This window comes from Chlamydotis macqueenii, chromosome 24, assembly GCF_036417535.1.
Source record: "Chlamydotis macqueenii isolate bChlMac1 chromosome 24, bChlMac1.mat, whole genome shotgun sequence".
Lineage (NCBI taxonomy): Eukaryota > Metazoa > Chordata > Aves > Otidiformes > Otididae > Chlamydotis > Chlamydotis macqueenii.
This window is the reverse complement of record NC_141579.1, coordinates 2,421,786-2,441,803: the sequence shown is the minus strand read 5'-3', so window position 1 is coordinate 2,441,803 and position 20,018 is coordinate 2,421,786. Positions and strand designations below refer to the sequence as shown.

The 20,018-nt window shown below is 47.0% G+C and overlaps 1 protein-coding gene across 1 annotated transcript in view; it reads left to right on the top strand.

Moving 5' to 3' along the window:
• The window catches only part of JAM3 (junctional adhesion molecule 3), a 30,537-nt gene extending 11,522 nt beyond the window's left edge, over window positions 1-19,015 (top strand). Inside the window, exons 2-9 of the mRNA XM_086766323.1 lie at window positions 11,614-11,679; window positions 12,528-12,641; window positions 13,332-13,484; window positions 13,692-13,894; window positions 14,206-14,305; window positions 14,651-14,780; window positions 15,787-15,841; window positions 16,467-19,015. Of these exons, the coding sequence (XP_086622449.1) occupies window positions 11,614-11,679; window positions 12,528-12,641; window positions 13,332-13,484; window positions 13,692-13,894; window positions 14,206-14,305; window positions 14,651-14,780; window positions 15,787-15,841; window positions 16,467-16,502 (857 nt within the window). The 3' untranslated portion in view covers window positions 16,503-19,015. The remainder of the gene's footprint in view (window positions 1-11,613; window positions 11,680-12,527; window positions 12,642-13,331; window positions 13,485-13,691; window positions 13,895-14,205; window positions 14,306-14,650; window positions 14,781-15,786; window positions 15,842-16,466) is intronic.
• The last annotated feature ends 1,003 nt before the right edge of the window (window positions 19,016-20,018 follow it).

The following is a 20,018-nucleotide window of genomic DNA, read 5'->3' as shown; positions in this document are numbered from 1 at the left end:
TGCACTGCCTGGATCAAGTTAATTGCAGCTAGATGCTAGTAAGAGCGAGCAAGGGGAAGCCCAAGAGGTGACCGGCGCATTTCCAGGTGAGCTGGCATGGCAGAGAGGTAGAGGAGAGGTCCATTAACCAGCACACAGGGTTGGGAATCCAGAAGGTCAGTTGATTTTGGCAGCATTCAGAGAGGGATCAGGCTGGTTTCAGCAGGAGCGTGCTGAGAAGAGACCTCCTCAGTTTGGGATTTGCCCAGCAGAGCTGGCCTGGATCCCTGGTAACGACTGGAGCCAGTGGTTCAGCGACACTGGGAGGGAAAGAAAAGGCAGGCCGTGATCTAGAGAGATTTGTCGCTGGCTGGCGAGCTGTGCTCTCCGCGCTGTCTTGGCTCTGATGTGCCATCTCCCCCAGGCTGTTTGGGAGGGGAAGCGGAGACCGCGTTCAAACGCCTATTGTCTGTCCTTCAGCTGGGAGCAGAGCCAGGAGAGAGAGAGGCTCTGGCAGCATCCGATACAGGGGGCAGATGTTAGGGGAAACATACTCATCCGTAAAACGCTGTCGCTGGGATTTTCAAAGGCGCCTCAAAGGTTAAGTGCCCATGTGTTGGCATGCCTACGTCAAGGTCAGGAGAGAAATCCTGGGCTCCTGGGATTCCTGCTGGGCTTGGGGAAGCTTTTTTGAAGGCAGCTCTTGCCACTGGGACAAACCCTCGTGCAGCATCTGTGGGCTGTCCAGGTGACTGCTGTTCTAGGCCCCATTTGTTGCAGCAGAGCTGGGGAGAAGGGCAAAGCCACGCAGCGCCAGATTTAATCTCTCGTGGGGGCCTTCAGAGGTGCGCAGTCGAGTTCAGCCTGCGTCCCCTCTCCTGCAGCCAGCTGCCAACTTCTGCAAGCATAGGCTGAAAGCGGAGTATTTCCTCACCCTGCCTCTCCTCTCCCTTCACCCCTGCCAAAGCAAGGCTCGGCCACAGGTTTCGAGCAGAGCTGGAAACTTGGCACGGAGGCAGGGAGCAGAAAAGCACCCAGCTTGCTCTCCTCTGTCTGGGTTGGCTTCTGTACTGCTGTGGGGAGTACAAATCTGTTCCCAATCTGTTTGTTTCGCTGACGTGACTCCAAGACACACAAGCAACAGATAGACTGACCAAGAAGGGGCCATTGTTAGAGGGACCTTCTTCACTGCGGCTCTGCTGCAATCAGCTCTCCAGCGCCGGACTGCGGCCTCACCCCTGCTTCACTCACAGGATCCAGAGCGCTCGGTCCTCCTGGGTCCCCCGACTTTAAATACACAGATGAGCCAGGGTTCATCCCTGTTTTATTCAATTCGTCTCCATCCATGCGCCCTGATCTGGCCTTTTGATTTACACGTGCATCTCCGGCAGGCAGGTATTAAATCGAGCTGCAGATAAAAGGAGTTACAAGCGTTGCTCCCCATGAGCCGCCCCAGACGATGGCTGGCACAGCGCTAATTGCGCACAGGCAGACGGATCGCTCGCTCTGCGCCGGAGGCTGAGCGGCGAGGAGCCAGGGGAAGGGAGTGATGGACTGATGGACAGGTTAGCATTTTGGCTAGGGAGGAATAAGGGCCTCAGGAGAATCAGAGAAGAGGAAGGGAGTTACCTCATTTCTTTCCAGCAGCCAGAGCAGGGTTGTCCTCGGAGAGAGATATCCTTAAGCGTGACCCAGTCCGATTTTAGTTGCAACTTTTATGAACAATAAAGGCTTCCACAGTTTCCCTTGGAGGAACTGGAATGAATCCAAATAGATTGTAGTCCTGAGAAGCAGATCCTGTTATTAACGTTAGCCTAATCATTTCTTCCTATCTCCGTCCCACATTTTTGCCATTCATGCTCCTAAAAAGCCTGCAGGCAGTTATCAAGTCCAGTCCACCCTCTATTTTAGCTGCTTCTGAAATTGCAGACCAGATTGCAGCCTCCCCTGGCTTTTAGGGTCTGTGAGAGGACTGAATGTGCCTGCAGCCGGCTGGCGGGGGGATTGTCCCCCGCGCCTCAGCAGAGACCTGGCAGCGCGACGTGTAAAGCCCGACGCTGGCAGGACGATGAAACACGGCTGAGCTGAACTGGGGACAAGCACGTGCTGCTGGGCCTGCCCTGGGAAAAGGGCCTCTGACCAGGACTCGACTGGGAGCATTCGGCTGAGAAAATTCTCTGCTAAAAATAGCAGCAGGAGATGTTTAAGGAGAAAAACAAGTCAGGGTTTGGGAGAAGTTAGTTCCCAGATATGTGGCTAATTCAGCTCCCCCAGGACAAGTAATCTTTTAACCCCTCCATGCCAAGGCTCGTTTCTGCTCTATTAAGCTTGCCTTCATCAGGAATCCAGGTTGGGACAAGCCAGAATGTCTCATCCTCACTCTTTGCTCTGACATGGCATTACTTCCCTCCCTCTTCCCCTGCTCGTTTATGTCAGCGTCTTCCTAATAGGGCTTTATGTCAAGCTTTTCATCTTTATCTGTCTGTGACTTCATTTGGGCTGCCTTTAATTCCCGACGCACTTCCTAAGAAAACAGTCTCTGCTGAACCCCGCAGCGCAGCTCCCTCTGGGTTTGCAGCCTGTGCTCAGGCTGATGTTAACAAGGCAAGTCTTTTCAGATCTGTTCGCGTCATTCGGGGCCGCCCCTAGAACAATATTTCCCCCGACTCACATGTCTTCAGGCCAGCACGTGGGTCGCGCGGCTTTCTACCGAATGCCTTTTTCCCCTTGTAGATCCGCATCCTTTGTTGTGACAGATTCACCGCGAAGCTTCAGAGCGGCCTTACAGAAGGCAGCCCCACCTCTCCAGCGCGGAATGACGGCAGTGGTTTCACAGGCTCTAGGTCGCACGCTCGCAGGCAGATGGGGATGTTCCCTTGGCGCCTGCAGTCAGGCTCTCGCAACGTTCATTTGTACGCGGTTTTGTACAACACATTAGCGAGACAATTGTGTTTTATACCCGAGGCTAGAATTATACACACACAAAAAAGACAAAAATGATACTGTAAAATCGGAAAAAATGTTCTTAAAGAGAGCTGTTTTCAGTCCTGTCATAAATGATTTCTCTGTGTGCTTGCTCACGCCCTCTCCCTCTCCCGTTCCCGTCTCTAGCCTACTCAGCCCTTGGCTCTGATGACTCCTACTGTCTTCCCAACTCCCATTTTCCACAGGAAGACGACACGGTTGGTCTCTGATAAGCAGAACCTCGGATCTGTGTTTTGTTGGTCAAGCCATAGGCTGGAGGAGAATGGGGGATCAAGAGATTAGAGTCACAGACAGAGGAATAGAGGATTATAAGCTAAAACCCTGCGAGTCTCTGTATTGATGGTTGGGACGCAGCCAGACACTAAAGAGTATTGCAAAGCCTGGTGCTGATAGCATATCCGCTTATTTCCTGTCTTTGCATTTCAGGCAGCTTTTGATATACGCGTCCTCATCAAAAGCCAGGGTCAGGCAGGTGCCGAGCATCCTAGCTCCTGTCGAAGTCAAATACCTGCTGAGATCAAGTCTGTGCGTTGGCTGGCACTCAGCCTGGAAAACGTCACTCGGGCTTATGAGATTCTCAGCAATCCTCGAGTCAAATTCCCACACAAGACAAAAATAAAGGAACTTGCCCCTATTCCCATTACGGTTCAGTTCTGTCTCTCTGCTCCTGGCCATAGATCCCTGCCACATCTCCCTGTCCTGTCCCTGCCCTGGAGACTTCCCTTAGCATCTGCCTGCTGCAGCGAGAGCTCCGCCGGGAGGAAGGGAGAGGACAGGAGGAAGACCATTGCCCCTGCCTCTTATCGCAGTTATCTGCTGGTTCCCTCCCACTTTGCACTAATTTGGTATCGACATCTGCCACTTTTGGGAGGAAAGGGATTTGCTAAAGTGAGAAATCACGTAGGATGTGCTGTGTGGCAGTTCTTGGGGCTGGCTAGGGAAACAATGGAAGGCAAGTGGGAATAGGCAGGAAGGGTTGGTTTCAAATCTGCCCTGCGAAAATATTCCCACTTATCTTCAGCGCTCACCATTTTTGTTTCTGGCCTTTACTTTTCCCATCGCAAGACACTCTGATCCAGTAAACAGACCCACTGCTGGCTGAGATAGCGCGTTCCTTACCCTTCCTGTGACTGCCCATGCCTCAGTTTTTCCCTCCAGTGAGCTGGAACTGTACATCCTTACTGAATTGCAGGGGACACTGAATCTGAAAGGACTGAGGTTTAGCTGATAAATGTAAAGCATTTTAACAGATGAAGACTATCGTGGGGAAACACTGCGTGTGAGAACCTCACCAGACATCCAGGGGCCCAGCCAGTTGTATTCCTTGGGTTTTCGTGCCCTGAGGCAGAGGTGGGGACGAGCTGACCTCCTGAGATCCCCTCATGCCCCATTTTCTGTGAATGGACTGATTTTCATGGTCCGGATGGGCCGTGCGCCAGGCCAGTTTGAAGATGTAATTATGCTGTCCATTTGTTAATGAAAATGGCAAGAACAGCGCTCAGTACAACGTGACTGTTTAGAGACATTCCTAGCCAAGTGAACTCTAATTGTTTCCTTGTTGCCTTATTTCTCTTCTGGCTTTTGCCAAAGACTTGGTGCAGACGTAATTAGAGGCTCTCCTGCCTAATGGCCTTCCCTCAGAGCCAGGCAGCAAGGACACCTGCCCCTGTTTTTTCCTCCTGGAGAGTCAGTGTTAATATTGCAAGCCCAAAGCATCTCTGTAAAGGGCTTGGCTTCAGAGGCCGGTAGCAAGACAAAATAAGTTATCTGGGCAGGTCTTAATCCCCTGGTTAGTGCGATCTAACGCAAGGCAGAAGCTTCGCGCCCTATTCCTGGTTGTTTACCCAAGGAAAAGGAGACTTTCTGTTCAGCCTCGCATTTCTTTCTTGGGAAGGGAGAATCAATTCAGGAATGCAAGGGCTGGCAGTAACAGCCTCTTCTAGGCACAGCTTTACTGTTTGTGTTTCCTTTCTGTTCCCTCTCCATTACCCTTCATCTCAGATTTTGGAGGGGAAATTCTAACTCTTGCCATCTTTTCTTTGAGCTGAAGATGGCCCAAAGTTACACTAGAGAAGGAGACGGAATTTGACATGCTGGAAACTCTAGCCCTTGCTCCTTCCATCTTAATCTCTTAAGTATTGGGTTTTAGTCGTCCACCCAAGTATTGCTTCCTGTCTTGCACATGCATTCAGTCCTTTCCAGGAGAAAAGCCAGAACCCAGGGTATGAGCTAGGACCAGATTATGCACAGATTAAGGTGTTGGGCAAGGCACGTACAGCCACATCTGCAAAATATTAAATGCCCACCTTCCCCTTGATGTCAGCAGCATTTAGATACCTTTGCAGAGCTGGCTCTGGGTCTCTCGAGCCGTGTCTGTTCTGATGGGGGTAAAGAAATTTCAATAAAATGGGTGAAGTGTGCTAAGCCCTTCAACCTAAGAGCTTTCTCCCCAGGTTGCCAGCCATCGGCTCAGCTCTGGCTCTCTCCTAAACCATCTGTGCTCCCTTAGGGAGAGCAGAGCATGAGAACCTGGTAGTGGCCTAGGTCCAAGCTCAACATGTCCAGCCAAGAGCTCAGACTTAGGCTAAGACTGTGAGTAAGCTTGAACTCCTCCTGTTCAGACAGCTCCGGAGCATGGCTCATGATGCCTCCTCCTAGCATGGGATCCGCAAAGTGGGTGGCGTGCAGATCTGATCTGGAGAACAGGCTGTCTCATTGCTGTGAAAAGCCTTAACATCTCATCTCTAAACACACTGCAATGCCACGAGCAACTCGGCAACCAAAGATTGCGAAATTCTTACCTCCAGAAGCCCTTGTCAGATGGATATTTGAGGCGGCGTGTCTGCAGCTGCGCCCCGATGTGACAAATCGAAACTTTGGGAAACCATCAGAAGGCAACGTGTGGTCTTCACCAGGCAACACCTACCCTTCCCTCCCTGCATGGGAGAGAGGAAGAATGTTTGTCTGCAGAAGGAGGCTGCTTTGCCTTTGGCTTTTGTCTTAAGAGGGCTCCAGATCTCCTTGATAGCAACTTATTTCACTATTGACTGTGGCTGTGTAGGCTGTGTATATACCAGTGGCTTTGCTGTGTGATTAGGGGGTAGAACAGTAAATCCTCCTGTCCAAAAGGGGGGGAAAAAAAAAAAAAGAGAAAAAGGAAAAAAAGAAAAAAGACTGTGTGCATGGCCTGGATGCTAATATGCCTTCTCTGCAGCAAATGCAGTCAGGTCTTTACGGTGCTGGTTTAAATCAGGAGATATAAACAGGTTAAGATTTCATTCCAAAACTGTACGTACTCTGCTCACAGACAGGCATCTCACTGCCTTCTGTAGTGGTGAGCAGGAAGACAGGGAATTAGGAGCAAAATCTGAAGTTCTCACACGTTCAGATGAATGCAAATACTCAATGGTCTTCCACACAACTTGGTCCTGCGGGGCCCTGATCCTGCTGAGACCACCAGAGACCCCCTTACTGTCAGCATTTCTGAAGAAATGAGTGCCCTCAGCTAGCTACCTAAAAAGAGGAGAAAAGCAAGAGCCAGAACCATGAGGAACGCCAGACACCGCTCTGTGATGTTGCATTTGCCTTCCCTAGGTTAATTATGCCTCATGTTCCCTGCCCAGGCAGGCACATCTCTGTCTGTAGGTGTCTATCAGAGTTGGCACCCTTTTAACTGAGCGGTACAAGCCATGCATCTAAAATAAGTCCTCCTGGTTTATGATAGCTGGTAAAAAATAAAGCTTTACTAGCACAAGCAGCTAGAGCAGCACAGAGGATTTACGACTGAGTGGGGTTTTTTCCAGGGTGGGCTGGCCGCAGTCTGGTGATGGCCTTTTTATAACCATTATCAGCTCCCACACAGACCGGGTCCATCTGTTACTTCATTTGAACAGAGAAACTCCTCAACTTTTGTGCGCTAATCTCCCACCGCACTTCTACATTGTTCTCTAGCAGGGCAGCCCACCCGTGAGTCAGGCTTGGCTTGCTGGTCTCGGGGAGGCGCCCTGGAAAACCGAAATAAAAGAAAGGCAGCCAGCTCACTCTGGTCACTTGGCCGGCACGGTCCATCCGCCTGCTCCCTCGTACCAGCTTGGAGGGGCTTTTAACCTGCACCTTGGGTGCCAGGGCAAACGTGGTCTGGAGGCAAGGGCTGAAAGACCAAGCACTACAAAACATCTACGCATCTGGTCGTCACATGTCACAAGTGCATTTAAGTCCCTTAAGCTACTCCCAAACTCCAGACAAGGGATATTTGGAAAAAAAAAAAACCAAACCCAAAACCTACCAGAATGGGTTAGGCATTTTTTGGTATCTCATTCCCGTGCCATGTTGTGTTGCCTATCCAATGCTACCTTGTCTACACCGGCACAAGTTGGAGTGTGGAATTGCAGCGAGATGCGCTGGGGGACAGAGAGAAGGGACGATAAAGAGCCGGAAGCACTGGGAGACAAAAGGATGGATATTTCCAGGTGCAGATGGTCGGCAGTTTCTGAAGCTTCGGGCTTATGGTGATTTCCTCAAAAGAAGCTGAGCGCAGAAACCTGCCCTCCCTCTTCCTTGTCTGATGCAGTCCAGCTCCGAGTGGCTTCCCCCGGAGGTTTCTCACACATTTAACAGTTAGCTTCCTCCCTGCCGCATACCCGCAACACTTCCAAGGCAGGGACAGTGCTGGGGTCAGCTGGGCTGCCCTTAACAACCAGGCTTTTCTCCTGCCTGCTGCTCTGATCGTCTCTGCGGTGCTGTCCTCGTCACCGTTTCTTTCACTGCAGCTCACAGCTTTGAGGATGGATGCTCTGGGGGTTATCTCCAAACCGGCAGTCGTAATCGTGCTGATGTGCAGAGGGTTTGGCTGACGTGTTTCTAACACCTAACAATATCTCTCTCGCTCAGTAGCACTCCTGCTACAGAGAGTAACCGTGCAGAAAGCAAAGATGCTTAACAAGGCATGTGGTTTATAGCAGCATTCCCACATGGCTTGGATGCATTTTGAATTACCAGTCAGCCGATGGCTCTCTGATGATGGACACCGCAAGCAAGGCATGTTTTTGTTGCTGTAGTGGGCAGGTGTTGAAATGCAGCTGCATGTTTTTGTACTGCTGGTGCCTGACAGTGCATTAACTAAAATTATTGCAGATAACTGCAGTATTGACAGGGAAGCATTGAACGATGCTGCAGCATAGACTGTTGGCAGCAACTTATTTGGACTGTCCCCTGGTGATCCTTTTTACCTCGCCTATAATACTTCAGGAATACTTCACCTCCTCTTCAGATAAGAGATCGGGATGGAAGGAGAGGGAAGGTCAGGCTTGCCTTTAAACCTGGCACAGAGATAGGCGATTTAACACAGTCTAGTTGTCTACACAGCTGCTAGCTTTTTTTTCCTGAAACTGTAGTTTCAGTGTAGCATTTAAAAATGATTCAGATAACATGAGTCACAGTAACAAGCATGGGCTGGATCTCCTTAGCTGAAAGAGGTGCCGTAAGAATATGCTGTAGACTTCACTGCCTTGTCCTGGATTCTATTTTGGAGAACCGATGGCATTTGAGATTCAGCCATGCGTCTGGCTGAGCCTGTAGCACATCCAGCTCTGGTGGGTATGCAGAGACGTAGCCCGTACAGCTCTGGTAGGCGCGTCTGTTGTGGCACGCATGCAGGTCTGCGCCCGGCCGTTCGCCAGGTCCTGGGTGCGGAGGCCTTTGAAGTGAGATTTACATGACACGAAACCTTTGCCGCTTATGAGCACGGGGCCGAAAGGAAACATCTTTGGAACACTCCGTTAAAGAGGTGGCAGACACCACTAATGACGATTTAACACGCAGAACAGAGCAACCCGTAAGCGCGGTCGCCAAAGAGACAACGCTTGCCAACAGCAGGGAAATGTGCCACACCACAGATGCCCGGGCTCCTTCGCAGGAGAGCGCTGACAGCTGGGAAGCGCTGGCTTGGTGCGGGTTCCTCCAGCCCCAGGGAGGCTGCTGAACAAGGGATACCCCAAAGAAAGGCTAAGAAGAGCTGGAAAGGTGTTCTGCTCCTGCTTTGCAATCTGCATGGTCCCTTGGCATTTTTGTTTTGGTTTCTCCCTGCATAGCTGTAGCCTTCTTGTTATTTCGAACATGCTGCTTGCAGTATTCTTGTGCCACACACAAGAATAAACCTGTCTTAGCAGCGATTTAAGTAGCCACGCTGATCTCTGCCCACGGTCAGTACGTGTAATCATGTCAGAACCTCTCATAGTCTCCAAGGACTCAGCTTCTGTATAAAATTCATTGTCATCCCGCTTTCTGCCTGAGGGATAGACCTAAATCTCCTGTGTTCAGTGAGTGGGAAAAAGCCCGCTGTGAACAGTTTCTGGAGAAATGAGATGGGGCTGGAGTTTGATGCTGTCCCACTGTCTTGGGGTGAGTACTTCTAGAGTCGTAACTCCTTCAGAGTAACACAGCATTGGGGCATTACTATCTCCACCTTCAACTGAACCTATATTGTAGCTACAGTAGAGCTATGTCAGTAGGACCGTTACCATGCTGTCCTACTTGGTAGGACACAATTTTTCTGAAGAATGATAAGCGAGAACGTATAACAAACAACAAACTAGTACATCAAGTTTCCTTTAAGGAACAAGGAACCCTTCCCCTCCCCATCTTTCTGTAGTATTTCCAAAAGGAAGCTTTATAGGATAGTACAGACCAGATAGACGCCATGCAAGCTGTCTTCTGCGGCTCTTCCGGTGTGGTGCAACTCTATAGTCATCTGCTAGTTCAAGTTTCAAGAGAAAGCAGTCATTTGTATAGAAGTACCTTTGTAACACAGTCCCCCAACAGAGGAGGGTGCAGTCTCTGAGGAAGGCAGAGCCTGTATCTTCACCCCTTTTGAAAACTGAGCCAAGCTCATTATCAGAGCCACCTGGAAGCCAATCAAGATCTCTACAGTTAAGCTGAGTGCTCAGGCCTGGGCCCTCAAGACAAGCTTCTCCTGGTTCCAGAAGCAGGAATCCCATAGCAGAAGCCATAAATGCCTTGTTTGTATGAAGTGCCCTATGCTATGGTTGAAAACACTTCCAAAGCTTTCAAAAGGATTTTCCCAAGATTGTTTCTTGTCTTCTGGTGACTAGTCGCTTCTAATGCTCTGGGGTTTTGCTGGGATCAGTGCAATCTGTTTATGCTCATGGGGGAGAAAAGCAAGGATACAACCCCAGACAGAAGACCTGAAAAGATCAAAGGATGAAGAGAGGGAAAAGAATGTGTCAGTGTCTTGTGGCATGATCTCTGTTTTTCAAGGTAATTCTGGAAGCACCAGACCAGATGAAAATGGACTCTGCTTCATAGCAGATGTGAACAAATTACAGGTGCTTAGACCACCTCCTTTCTGAAACCAAACCAAGACCCAAACACCTGAGAACCAGCCCTGGGAATGGCATTCTCCTGGCTCTCGGAAGTAAAGCATTAAGAGGACTGAAAGCAGAGTGCTCACTGCGCTGCCCTGTTACTCACTTCACACACAAGACTTCTCCTGAAGAGCCACATTATGGTTCAGAGCACTGTCATCTTAGCTCAATATTGGATTTCTCCCAAATGCTGCATGAACGTCTCCAAGCGCAGAAGGGGGAAGGGTGGAAAGGTCCTGCTAAGAGCACTTTTGGCTGGGCCAACTATTAGTTTGCATCAGCTGGTGGCTTTTATGTGACTAACAATTATTTTGTACACAAAGGCAGCTTCTAAACCTTGCCAAACTTCAGCTCTCCCCAGTGGTCTTCGGGGTATAAGCACCGAGAGCCAAGGCTCCGAGGAAGGCGTTGGCATTTAACAAACAATGGGGGATAAGAATCAGCAGGGACCATTTCAGAAATGCTGAAAGGATTTCAGGTGTTCAGGGCCCTTGAGCTCTCAGTGGGAGGGAGTTCGCAGCTCTGGGGTATTTCTCTGACTGCCTGGCTCTGTTACGCTCTCTGATCCACTCACCGGAGGAATTTTGCCCCCGCGTTGTCAGGTTCTCCGTGTCCAAAAGCTTTCCTCCCCTTAAGGCCAGCACACGGGAATTTCCAACCGTCCGTCATGATGCTGAAGATCCTTTCTTTCCCCATATCTCCCTTCAGATGCCTTTTCTGCTTTGTAAGGTGTGTTAGGACTCTTTTACTCCGAGTAAGACAGTCTTAACCTTGACTACTTCACATGTCACATTACCACACCGAGTCTTAAAATATTTGAAGATGTAATCGGCGAATATTAGAGGTCTGGCACAATTAATCTTTTAGGAACTGACCAGGACTCTTGAGGGTGTTCTGCTTCCTGTCTTTTCCTGATCACCAAATTAATTTGGAAAATAAAACATTCATTCTTGCATTGTCGGAGTTCCTTTGCCGTCTAAATAAGCATAAGGCACAAGGAAATTGCTTGTGCTGGCACTGTTTTTGTGCTATTATGTTAATCCTCCTCTTTAATTGCTACTTCTAACAATTATGTTTTCCTGTATTTACACCACAGCTCCTAAATAAACTGAGGCTGCTGGACTGGCATTAGGAGCGAGGAATAGGTTTTATCTGGGGAAGTCAGTCCTTGTCGCTGGCTGAGAAGATTTCTCAGCAGGCAGTATGTTTCTAGCTGGGTGACTTATGAGCTGTGCTATTTCTTATTACCTTCTGTTTGTTTTTCCAGGCTGCAGACTCTTGGCTGTGGAACTGACATCCAGCAACACCAAGCCTGTGGTGCAGGAATTCCAGAGTGAGTGCTGTGGGGGCCCGCTGGCTGTGTCACTCCAAACAATTGAGGAAGATTTTGCTTATTGCTCACGGTATCTGGTTTCCTGGGGGAGACAGGACTACCGAGAGCCTGAGATTCAGAAAAGTGCTTAGGAATATGTCTGTATCTCTCCCTGTTTAGCAAAGCACTTGGTTGACATGGTTTATTGAAGTCCCTGGCAAGCCGTTGGCATTGCAAAGTGTCTGCCTAAGTGCTCTTTTGAACTGGATCCCAAAAGGAGGAAAAGCAGTCGCCTTGCAATTAATACCCCGAAAAGGGGGGTCAGGAAAATTATATTTTATCCTGGCCCTACTACAGATGTGCAATGTGATACTGGGTAAGCCACCTCTCAACCCTGCTGCGATCCCTTCTTCTGCAGAGGAGACGGAGATGACGATGCCTGCTTCAAAGGGGAGCAGGTTTGCTGAATTTATCCCCAGGCATCGTGGTCCTCAGTACATTACCAGACGCCACCCAGGGAGATGCTGCATCCCTGACTCACATTGTAGGCTCTGATTAGCAGCAAGACAGCGCTGCGGACTCACCCTGTCATAAGGTCTTGTTTGCCGTAAGTTAGAGCCTGTGGAGAACAGTGTGTTCATTTCTCTCCATAGCTGATATCTGTTCGGCTATTATTTTTGCTGGCCAAAATCCATCTTCCCCAATTGCTCCTGGAACCCAGCAGTGTTTCTGTTTGTGAGGCAGATGAAAAAGAAGGCTTTGCTTTGTGGGCAGCATCTCCTAATAAAACACTGTGCAAGACTGCTTAAAGCAGAGCAAAAATACAGCTGCTTCCTATTAATCTCTGTTTCCTTTATTTCTCCTGCTAGGTGTTGAGCTGTCCTGCATCATTAAATCCACCGTAACACTAGATCCCAGAATCGAGTGGAAGAAAATCCGAGATGGCGAAACCTCTTATGTATTTTTTGACAATAAAATGCAGGGTATGAAGATTCCTTGTTCTTTGACTTCCAAAACAGCCTCAGAAACAATACAACCGAGAACAAACAAGTCTGTAAAAGGCAGGATCTCTGGCTGTCCTGCTGCTTTCTTCTGGAACTAGAGTTCAGCAGTCGAAGTGCAAGATGGAGAGCGAGCAGGGTGTTCTTTGCTCTCTGCCCTCATTACTGACAGCTCACAGTAGGGAGCCACAAAGAGCTGGAGTGAGATCCTAGGTGGGAGATAACTTCTTGCGTAAGAAAGCAAGTGCTACAGCTTCCCTTCTCCAGCACTTGTTGGTCCTTGCATGGACACTGGATGTCTGAGTTCTCAGGACCCTCCTGTCTTTCCGTGTGATATCTGAGGGCTCCACCAGCACTTCAGAAAGGATCTCTGCCTTGAGCTGTCAGTGCTTACTGCTGAGGTAGGACAGTGCTTTGCAGCATCCTGGGAAGACATGATGAGAAGCAGACTCTTGAGCTTGACGGTGAATCTCAAACGCTCTTACATGGTTAGAAATGTTGGTTTCCTTTGTGGTCACTGGCGAAAGGAAGGCTCTTAACTCTCAAGCATCAAGTTCCTTTCAGGTGGTTCTCTTGACTCCAGGAAGAGTCCGAGATCAACCACTTAATTCAGACGTCTAATTAGTCTGTGTGACTACCCTTAATTTTTTCTCTCTCTTCTCTCTGTATCAGGAGACTTTGCGACTCGTGCAGAAATTCTGAGCCGGACATCGCTGGTGATTAAAAACACCACCCGGATGGACACTGCCACGTACCGCTGCGAAGTGGCAGCGCCTTCTGATACTAAAACCATAGATGAGATTAATATCCAGCTCACAGTCCAAGGTATTACTTCAAACCCAGATACCTCTGCGAGCTAACAGAACAGGCTGTGAGTCTCTCCAGAGTTGAAGACTCTGGAATTTGTTGTTTAAAACCAACTGGAAATAGCGGAAGGTTTTGATGCCTTTGTAGCACAGCTATCTTCGTATGTTAGAAATTTTTTAGTTCTACTCAGCAGCACCACTGACATAGTTTGGGTCTTTCCCACAGTGAAACCTATGACTCCTAGATGCACTGTGCCTAAAGCTGTACCTGTTGGCAAGACAGCCTCTCTTCACTGCCACGAGAACGAAGGTTACCCAAAGTCCACTTACAGCTGGTACCGCAACAGTGAACCTTTATCACCAGACACGAAATCGAATGCCAGATTCCAGAATTCCTCCTATACCTTGAACCCCACCACAGGCACTCTGGTAATGCCCTTGCAGATGTAATCAAGATTTGTTTTGTAGCACTGGTTGTTTTTAAGGCCACTTGTAAAAGAGAAAAGTAATTGCATGGCTTTCAAGGAAGGTATGATTTGAAGATTAGGTGTTCTAGGATCTGGATGACTTGGGAAAGGGAAGATAGTGATGGAAGAAGATACTACCCTAGCTATTTGGTTTTGGAAGATGTGTCTCAGCCCACCGTGAAGCCTGGGCAATGGAGAGTTGCTTATGCATGCTTATAGCTCACAGTGCCTTCTGTCTCTCACCTGCTGTTCCCCCTCTTTTCTCCTCACCAGGTTTTCCATGCCGTGCACAAAGGCGACACGGGCCGTTACTCCTGCATCGCCACAAACGATGCTGGCTTTGCCAAGTGTGAGGAGCAGGAGATGGAAGTCTGTGAGTGGCTCTACATATTTTCCATCAATGCTGATTAATGTATCACCATAAATAAATTGACATCACCATAGGGGAAGAAGGAGGACATCCTAGAGCATTAAGTCTTTTCTGCTTTCTCATAGCTCCAGACACAGGAAGAAAAAAAAGTTTAAAAATTCAGGGAAACATTAAAACACTGTTTAGATTCATGAACAGTTTTAGTCTTGGAATCATGGACTCACTAGTTCCCTATGAATTATTGGGGTTTGCTTAGAATAATCAAGAAACACCATTTTAGTTTATGTAAAGCTAGAATATTGCTACTGCCTTAAAGAAATGCTGGATGATGGCTTCTCTCTTTGCCAGACGACCTCAATATTGGTGGGATAATTGGTGGAGTCCTGGTGGTCCTAGCAGTTTTGGTGCTCATCACCCTTGGTATCTGCTGCGCCTACAGAAGGGGTTACTTTGCAAACGGCAAGGAGAGTGGGGAAAGGTAAGCTGGGATTGAAAATGTCCTGCTACGAGTCCCTGCGCCTACTGCTAGCATGAAGTAGTCTGAAGGGCGCCCGTACTTTGCAGGGGAAGGGGAGACCAGCTCAATTAAATGCCTACAGGTGTTTGTCCAATAGGTTACGTGCTGCTGGCACAACGAGGTGTACAATTTAATGAACAGAGCTCCCTGCACAGTGAGTGTAAAGCATCAGGGCATGCATAGAAAATACATGCAGACGAGTAGGCTCTGCAGGAAATCTCACTAGTTGTGAGAACCTAAATGTGGGATTAAAAATAACCGTTTTAGAATGCACATTAAAACGTTAAAAACAACAGCATTAGCATCAGAAACAAGCCTTGATATCCTCACGGAATCTGTAGAAGAGATAACATATGTAAAACCAGGCTTCTCACCAGATAGATCTGTTCCATGTTAAATGTTGCTTTTCAGCAGAAGTCTGTCTTTTTTTTTTTTCTTTGCTTTGGTTTGTTTTTCAGGAAAAAGCTCCAAATATCCTATTTAAATGCAGCTGAGGGTTGCCGTACACTAGACTTGACAGTTGTGTATAAATTCTGAATTCCTACGGGATTGCAAATAAGCGGCCCTTCCTTATAACTAAGGAAAATGCTGAAGGCATCTGGCAGCAAAGGTTTAAAATGAACTTTATAATTGCCACAGGAAACAATGCAGGAGGCACACGGAAAGATAGTGCACAGGGACCAGAGCAGGAGAGCCCAGAAAAGAATCAGTTAAACTCGTTGCAGAGTTAGTCTTGTGGAAACACGCAGCAGTATTTTTACCCTGTGCTGAAGGGGAATTTAGAAAAAATCTCAGTCATGACGAATGAGGGAATAAGCGCAGATCTATCATTTGAGCAATGAGCTGGGTTTCTCTCTGTTTTCTTTTCATTCTGCTGCTCCTCCTCATTTTCATCTTTCTCAGCACCTCCCCTCCATAATCCTGCAGTCTCCTTGTCCCAGAAATGAGATATTTTCCTTTATTTCAGCTACAAGACTCCAGCAAAACCTGATGGTGTTAACTATATCCGGACAGATGATGAGGTAACAAATGATTTGCATTTAACATCTCTCTGTTTAGGGGAGGAAGAGGGTGGGCAGAGGACTGCTAGCTTTTTTAGGGCCTCAAGGCTTTCTTAGAGTGGGCACCACTCAGAAGCAAGGATGTAGAAGAGAGAGAAAACAGAAGGGTGAAGGCTGAGTCATTTCCTTAGAAATGATGAACAGTTGCAGTTGCCTTAAGTGACTGATGCCAGGAGCTATCAAATGCAGCTCTGCTCTCAGTTATCTTGTGGCTTGACCCCCTTAGGATGAGTTTCATTAGATTAAGTGGGCAAGCCATGATGCTTTTACAAGAGAATTTGCATTTTGGGATTTGAATAGATCACTAAGCTTAAGATCAGAAAAAGCCTCTCCCTATTAGCAGAGATACTGGAGAGGGAATGAGAAAGTCCCCTGCCCTGCCTTGGTGTGTGAGGACAACAGTAGGAGAAGGAGCACCTGGCCAGTATGACTGGAGTCTTCCTCTCCTTACCAGCTGGAAGGGGGTGCTACCTAGACCGAATGCTACACCTTATACAGATCAGATCTGCAGTTGGGGGCAGCAGGAGCAAAGAGTTGCCTGGAAAGCCCCTAGGTCCTTCATACATCCAGAACTGTTTCGTTGCAGGGCGACTTCAGACACAAGTCTTCATTTGTCATATAAGACACCAAAAGAATATTGCAAACCAGCAAAAGCAAGTGTGAAAATACCTCCTCCAGGAACTCAAAGCAAGAGCAAAAGATGAATTAAGTGCGCTTGGAAGAGTTTGGAACACACAAGAACTTGATAGCTAGCTATCTGTATATCTTTTTTTTCTTTGCCAAAGTCTAAAGTAACTCGTCACTGCCCAACTTGCATCTCCCCTGCCTCCGGAGATACCAACAGGATCACCTAAACCTGCCCTTGGACTAAGGAAGCATTTTAATACTTCCCAAAAGACTGGGCTGTGGAAGTTTGTGGAATTGCCTTCTATTTGTGCTGCAGGGACACAGCCACAATGTGCAAACCAACCAGGGGGACAGCGTTAGGTAAACGTGTAGGAGACACTGCTAGTACATATTACTAGTAGACAAAAAAAGGTGCTGATACGGCAATAGATGGACTTCAGAGAATCAGATTTATCCATGCAAGGGGGAGTCTTCCTCTCAGCAGCTTGTTGCCCAGGCCTGGCTGGTGACTTTTACACATTTGTGATTGTCTTGCGCTTTTGACTCTGACTGCTCAGGTGCAGAACGGGGGTATCTGAACAGCCTACAGTGACAGATACTGATACCGTAAACGCAACTAACGTTCTCAGCCCTTTTGTAAACTTACTGACTTCTCCTTACTCCATTTAACGTGAAGCATGGGCGGCATCGGGCCAGAAGGATTGCTGCTCTTCCCTGCGTTATAGAAAACTCATTGCACGCAGGTAACCCCTCATTCTAATCTGCGCAAAGCAGGCTTGCCTCTTGCGTCTTTTGGTGTTTTAAAGAGGCTTATAGTGGAGGCAGAGAACCTAGTGCTAAGACATCCCTTTCAGGAAAATTAAAGCCAAATACTCTTGTGGGCTAAGATTGCCATAAAAGGTACTGAGATATCTTCAAGCTTTTTTACCGTCTCCATTTATTTTGTAAAATCCCACATTCTAAATTTTTTGCAAAGATCTATTTTGATTACTTCAGAAAAGGTAACATTTCTATTTAAAGTGTAAATACGTGATGCCAGCAGTGTTTAAGTAATGTAGCTATTTTTTTACTTTTTAAGCTACAGAGAGGAGCTCTAACGTTGCTATAGTATGGCACTGTCAGAGCATATCAGTATTATTGCAAAGTGTAATAAAAACTGCAGGTGAAACATCTCTTTCCTCTTAAGCTAGCTTCAGCAATTTCCTTGTCACAAGAGGTCTTACCAGACACAGAACAGAGTCACTCAGGGATCGTTTTTGTAAATTCATGGCAGGAGCTATCAACTTTTTTATATAGAGAACTTAATTTTCTTGCCGGTGACCAACACTTTGTTTTTGTTGTAGCAAGAAATATCCAGGGATGGCTTTTGGGTTCAGTTCGAACAAGGTGACGGAGTGACTTCCATGTTTGCTACCCCTCTGCGAGTTCCCTAAAGCACTAACACGGTGTGACAGCTGTGGCAACTTTACAGGTTTAAACTGCATAGCCAAGGCAACTGTTTCTGGAGTTGGGAAAGCAAAAAGCTCAATACAAAAGCACTTTTGTAGTATCAGTTGCAACTTTTCTCTAGATGGTAAAAGAAAAAAAAAAAAAGAAAAAAAAAAAAAACTAGTTCTCTTGGCTTTAGAGAGAATAATTGGAAACACGTGTTTCCCAGAAACATGTATGTTGATAGTGTTGAACAGCATTGGGTAATAGAAGACTGCAAGATGTGGATGCAACACTAGAACTGTGCTGTGGTTTAAGGATTTTTTTTTTTATGTAGCATAGTGTTCTTGTATTTCCAATATGAATTGAGTTGTCTTAACTTTTCCTGTATACAGTATTTTGGATACTTGACGATTTGGACTGTCAGTGTTATTTTTTGGTGTTCTTCATTAATCTGCTTGGTTTCCTAGGGGCCTCGCTGGACATGCCATTGCTGCATTTGTTTTGCCTAAACAACGTCTTACCACTTCTCCTTTTGCTAATGAAAGTAAAAGTAAGGATGGGGCAGCACTAACCATATGTTCTCTGTGTAACTCGGACATCATTTTGGTTACCTTCTTAGGACGTGCTCTTCAACCAAGCCACACAGTACTGTTCACTGGCTGCACGCTGCCTCTAATCATTATGACAGCAGTGAGTGTAACATTCCTTTGCACCTTCTCTATATCCATTACTCCTTTTCTATGCTGCTTTTAGGATACCTGTAATAAGGGAGAGAAAGAAAAGGTTGGAATCAGGGTAGCTCTGGGCACTATGGGAGCACAATCTACAGTCTCACCATGAGCCAAAGGCAGCCAGCAAGCCAGCAAGAATCAAGACTTATTTTTCAGTTCTAAAATGTGACAGTGGCATCTCTAACGAGAGAAGGGGACATGATCCCCCCGATACAGCTCATGAGATCTGATCGATGGATTCATTGTATTATTGTGAATAATATTCAGGTTTGTACTAATGTATTACGTTTAACTTTGCCAAGAATGTTTTACATAAATACCAAGCTATAAAGATTCTTGTAGGGTATTTTGTTTGGTTTTGGGTTTGTTTTTTAAACAGCCGTATTATTGGAGGCTTCTGTTTTCAATTCAGTGAAATAAGGGAAAGTTTCTTCTGTCAGAGCACTCATTTACTTGTGTTGGGCTGAAGGTTACAGAAAGCCCAAGGTAGGTTGCTGCTCATTGGTTGATTCTTGGACAGTTGGTTCTTCTCTAGAAAAGACAGATTAATGCTCACAGGGCTCATCTCAGTACTGCTTGAGGACAGAAGAAAAACCAGAAAAGCACAAACTAGGAAATAAACTATTCTAATTTACCAGTCAAAGTGGTTAAATAATATTTTAAGGCAGGAGAGAAGGTGCAGAATAAATGGATGTGGCCGTAACTGACCCTCGCTTAAGCCAAAGCCATTCCTTACGTCCCCTGTTCCCAGGTTTGGACTTTGGTTTTGAGGATAAAGTTTAACCTCACTTAAAGGTTTCTCTGATCTTCAAAAAAGAACAGGGAAAGTGAAGGCAAATTATGGGATTCCAGTGCAGGAGGTAAGTGCCTGTATGGGCTGTGGCAAAAGCACGCTCAGCCTCTCGGTTTCCACTTGTGCAGAGAAGTCTACTCCATTTCTGTTCATGCCTCAATAAGACAAACGAGTATGACTAAAACAGATTCCATTTTCAAGTTTCAATGAAATCTAGGGCAAGAGCTCTGTAATAGAAGTTAACAACGGAAAAACTTCATTTAGGTTAACATGGCATCAGAGAGACTCGGGAACGGTCGGATTCTGGCATTTATGATAAACAAGTTATCTGCGCAGAGCACAAAGCTATGCATACGACTTACCAACCTTGATTTCAGTGAGTTACTCATATCCTGCTTGCAGTCAAGTAAGGGTCTGTATTTAAAAGCTGCTGGGTCCAACATTAATTGAACTGAGTGCCTAAGATACCAGCGACGTAGTAGAAGAGACTTTGAGGCTGTAGAAATCTATAGAAAAAAATAATTTCTCTGTCAGATCAAGAAAAGGAGAGAAGCTG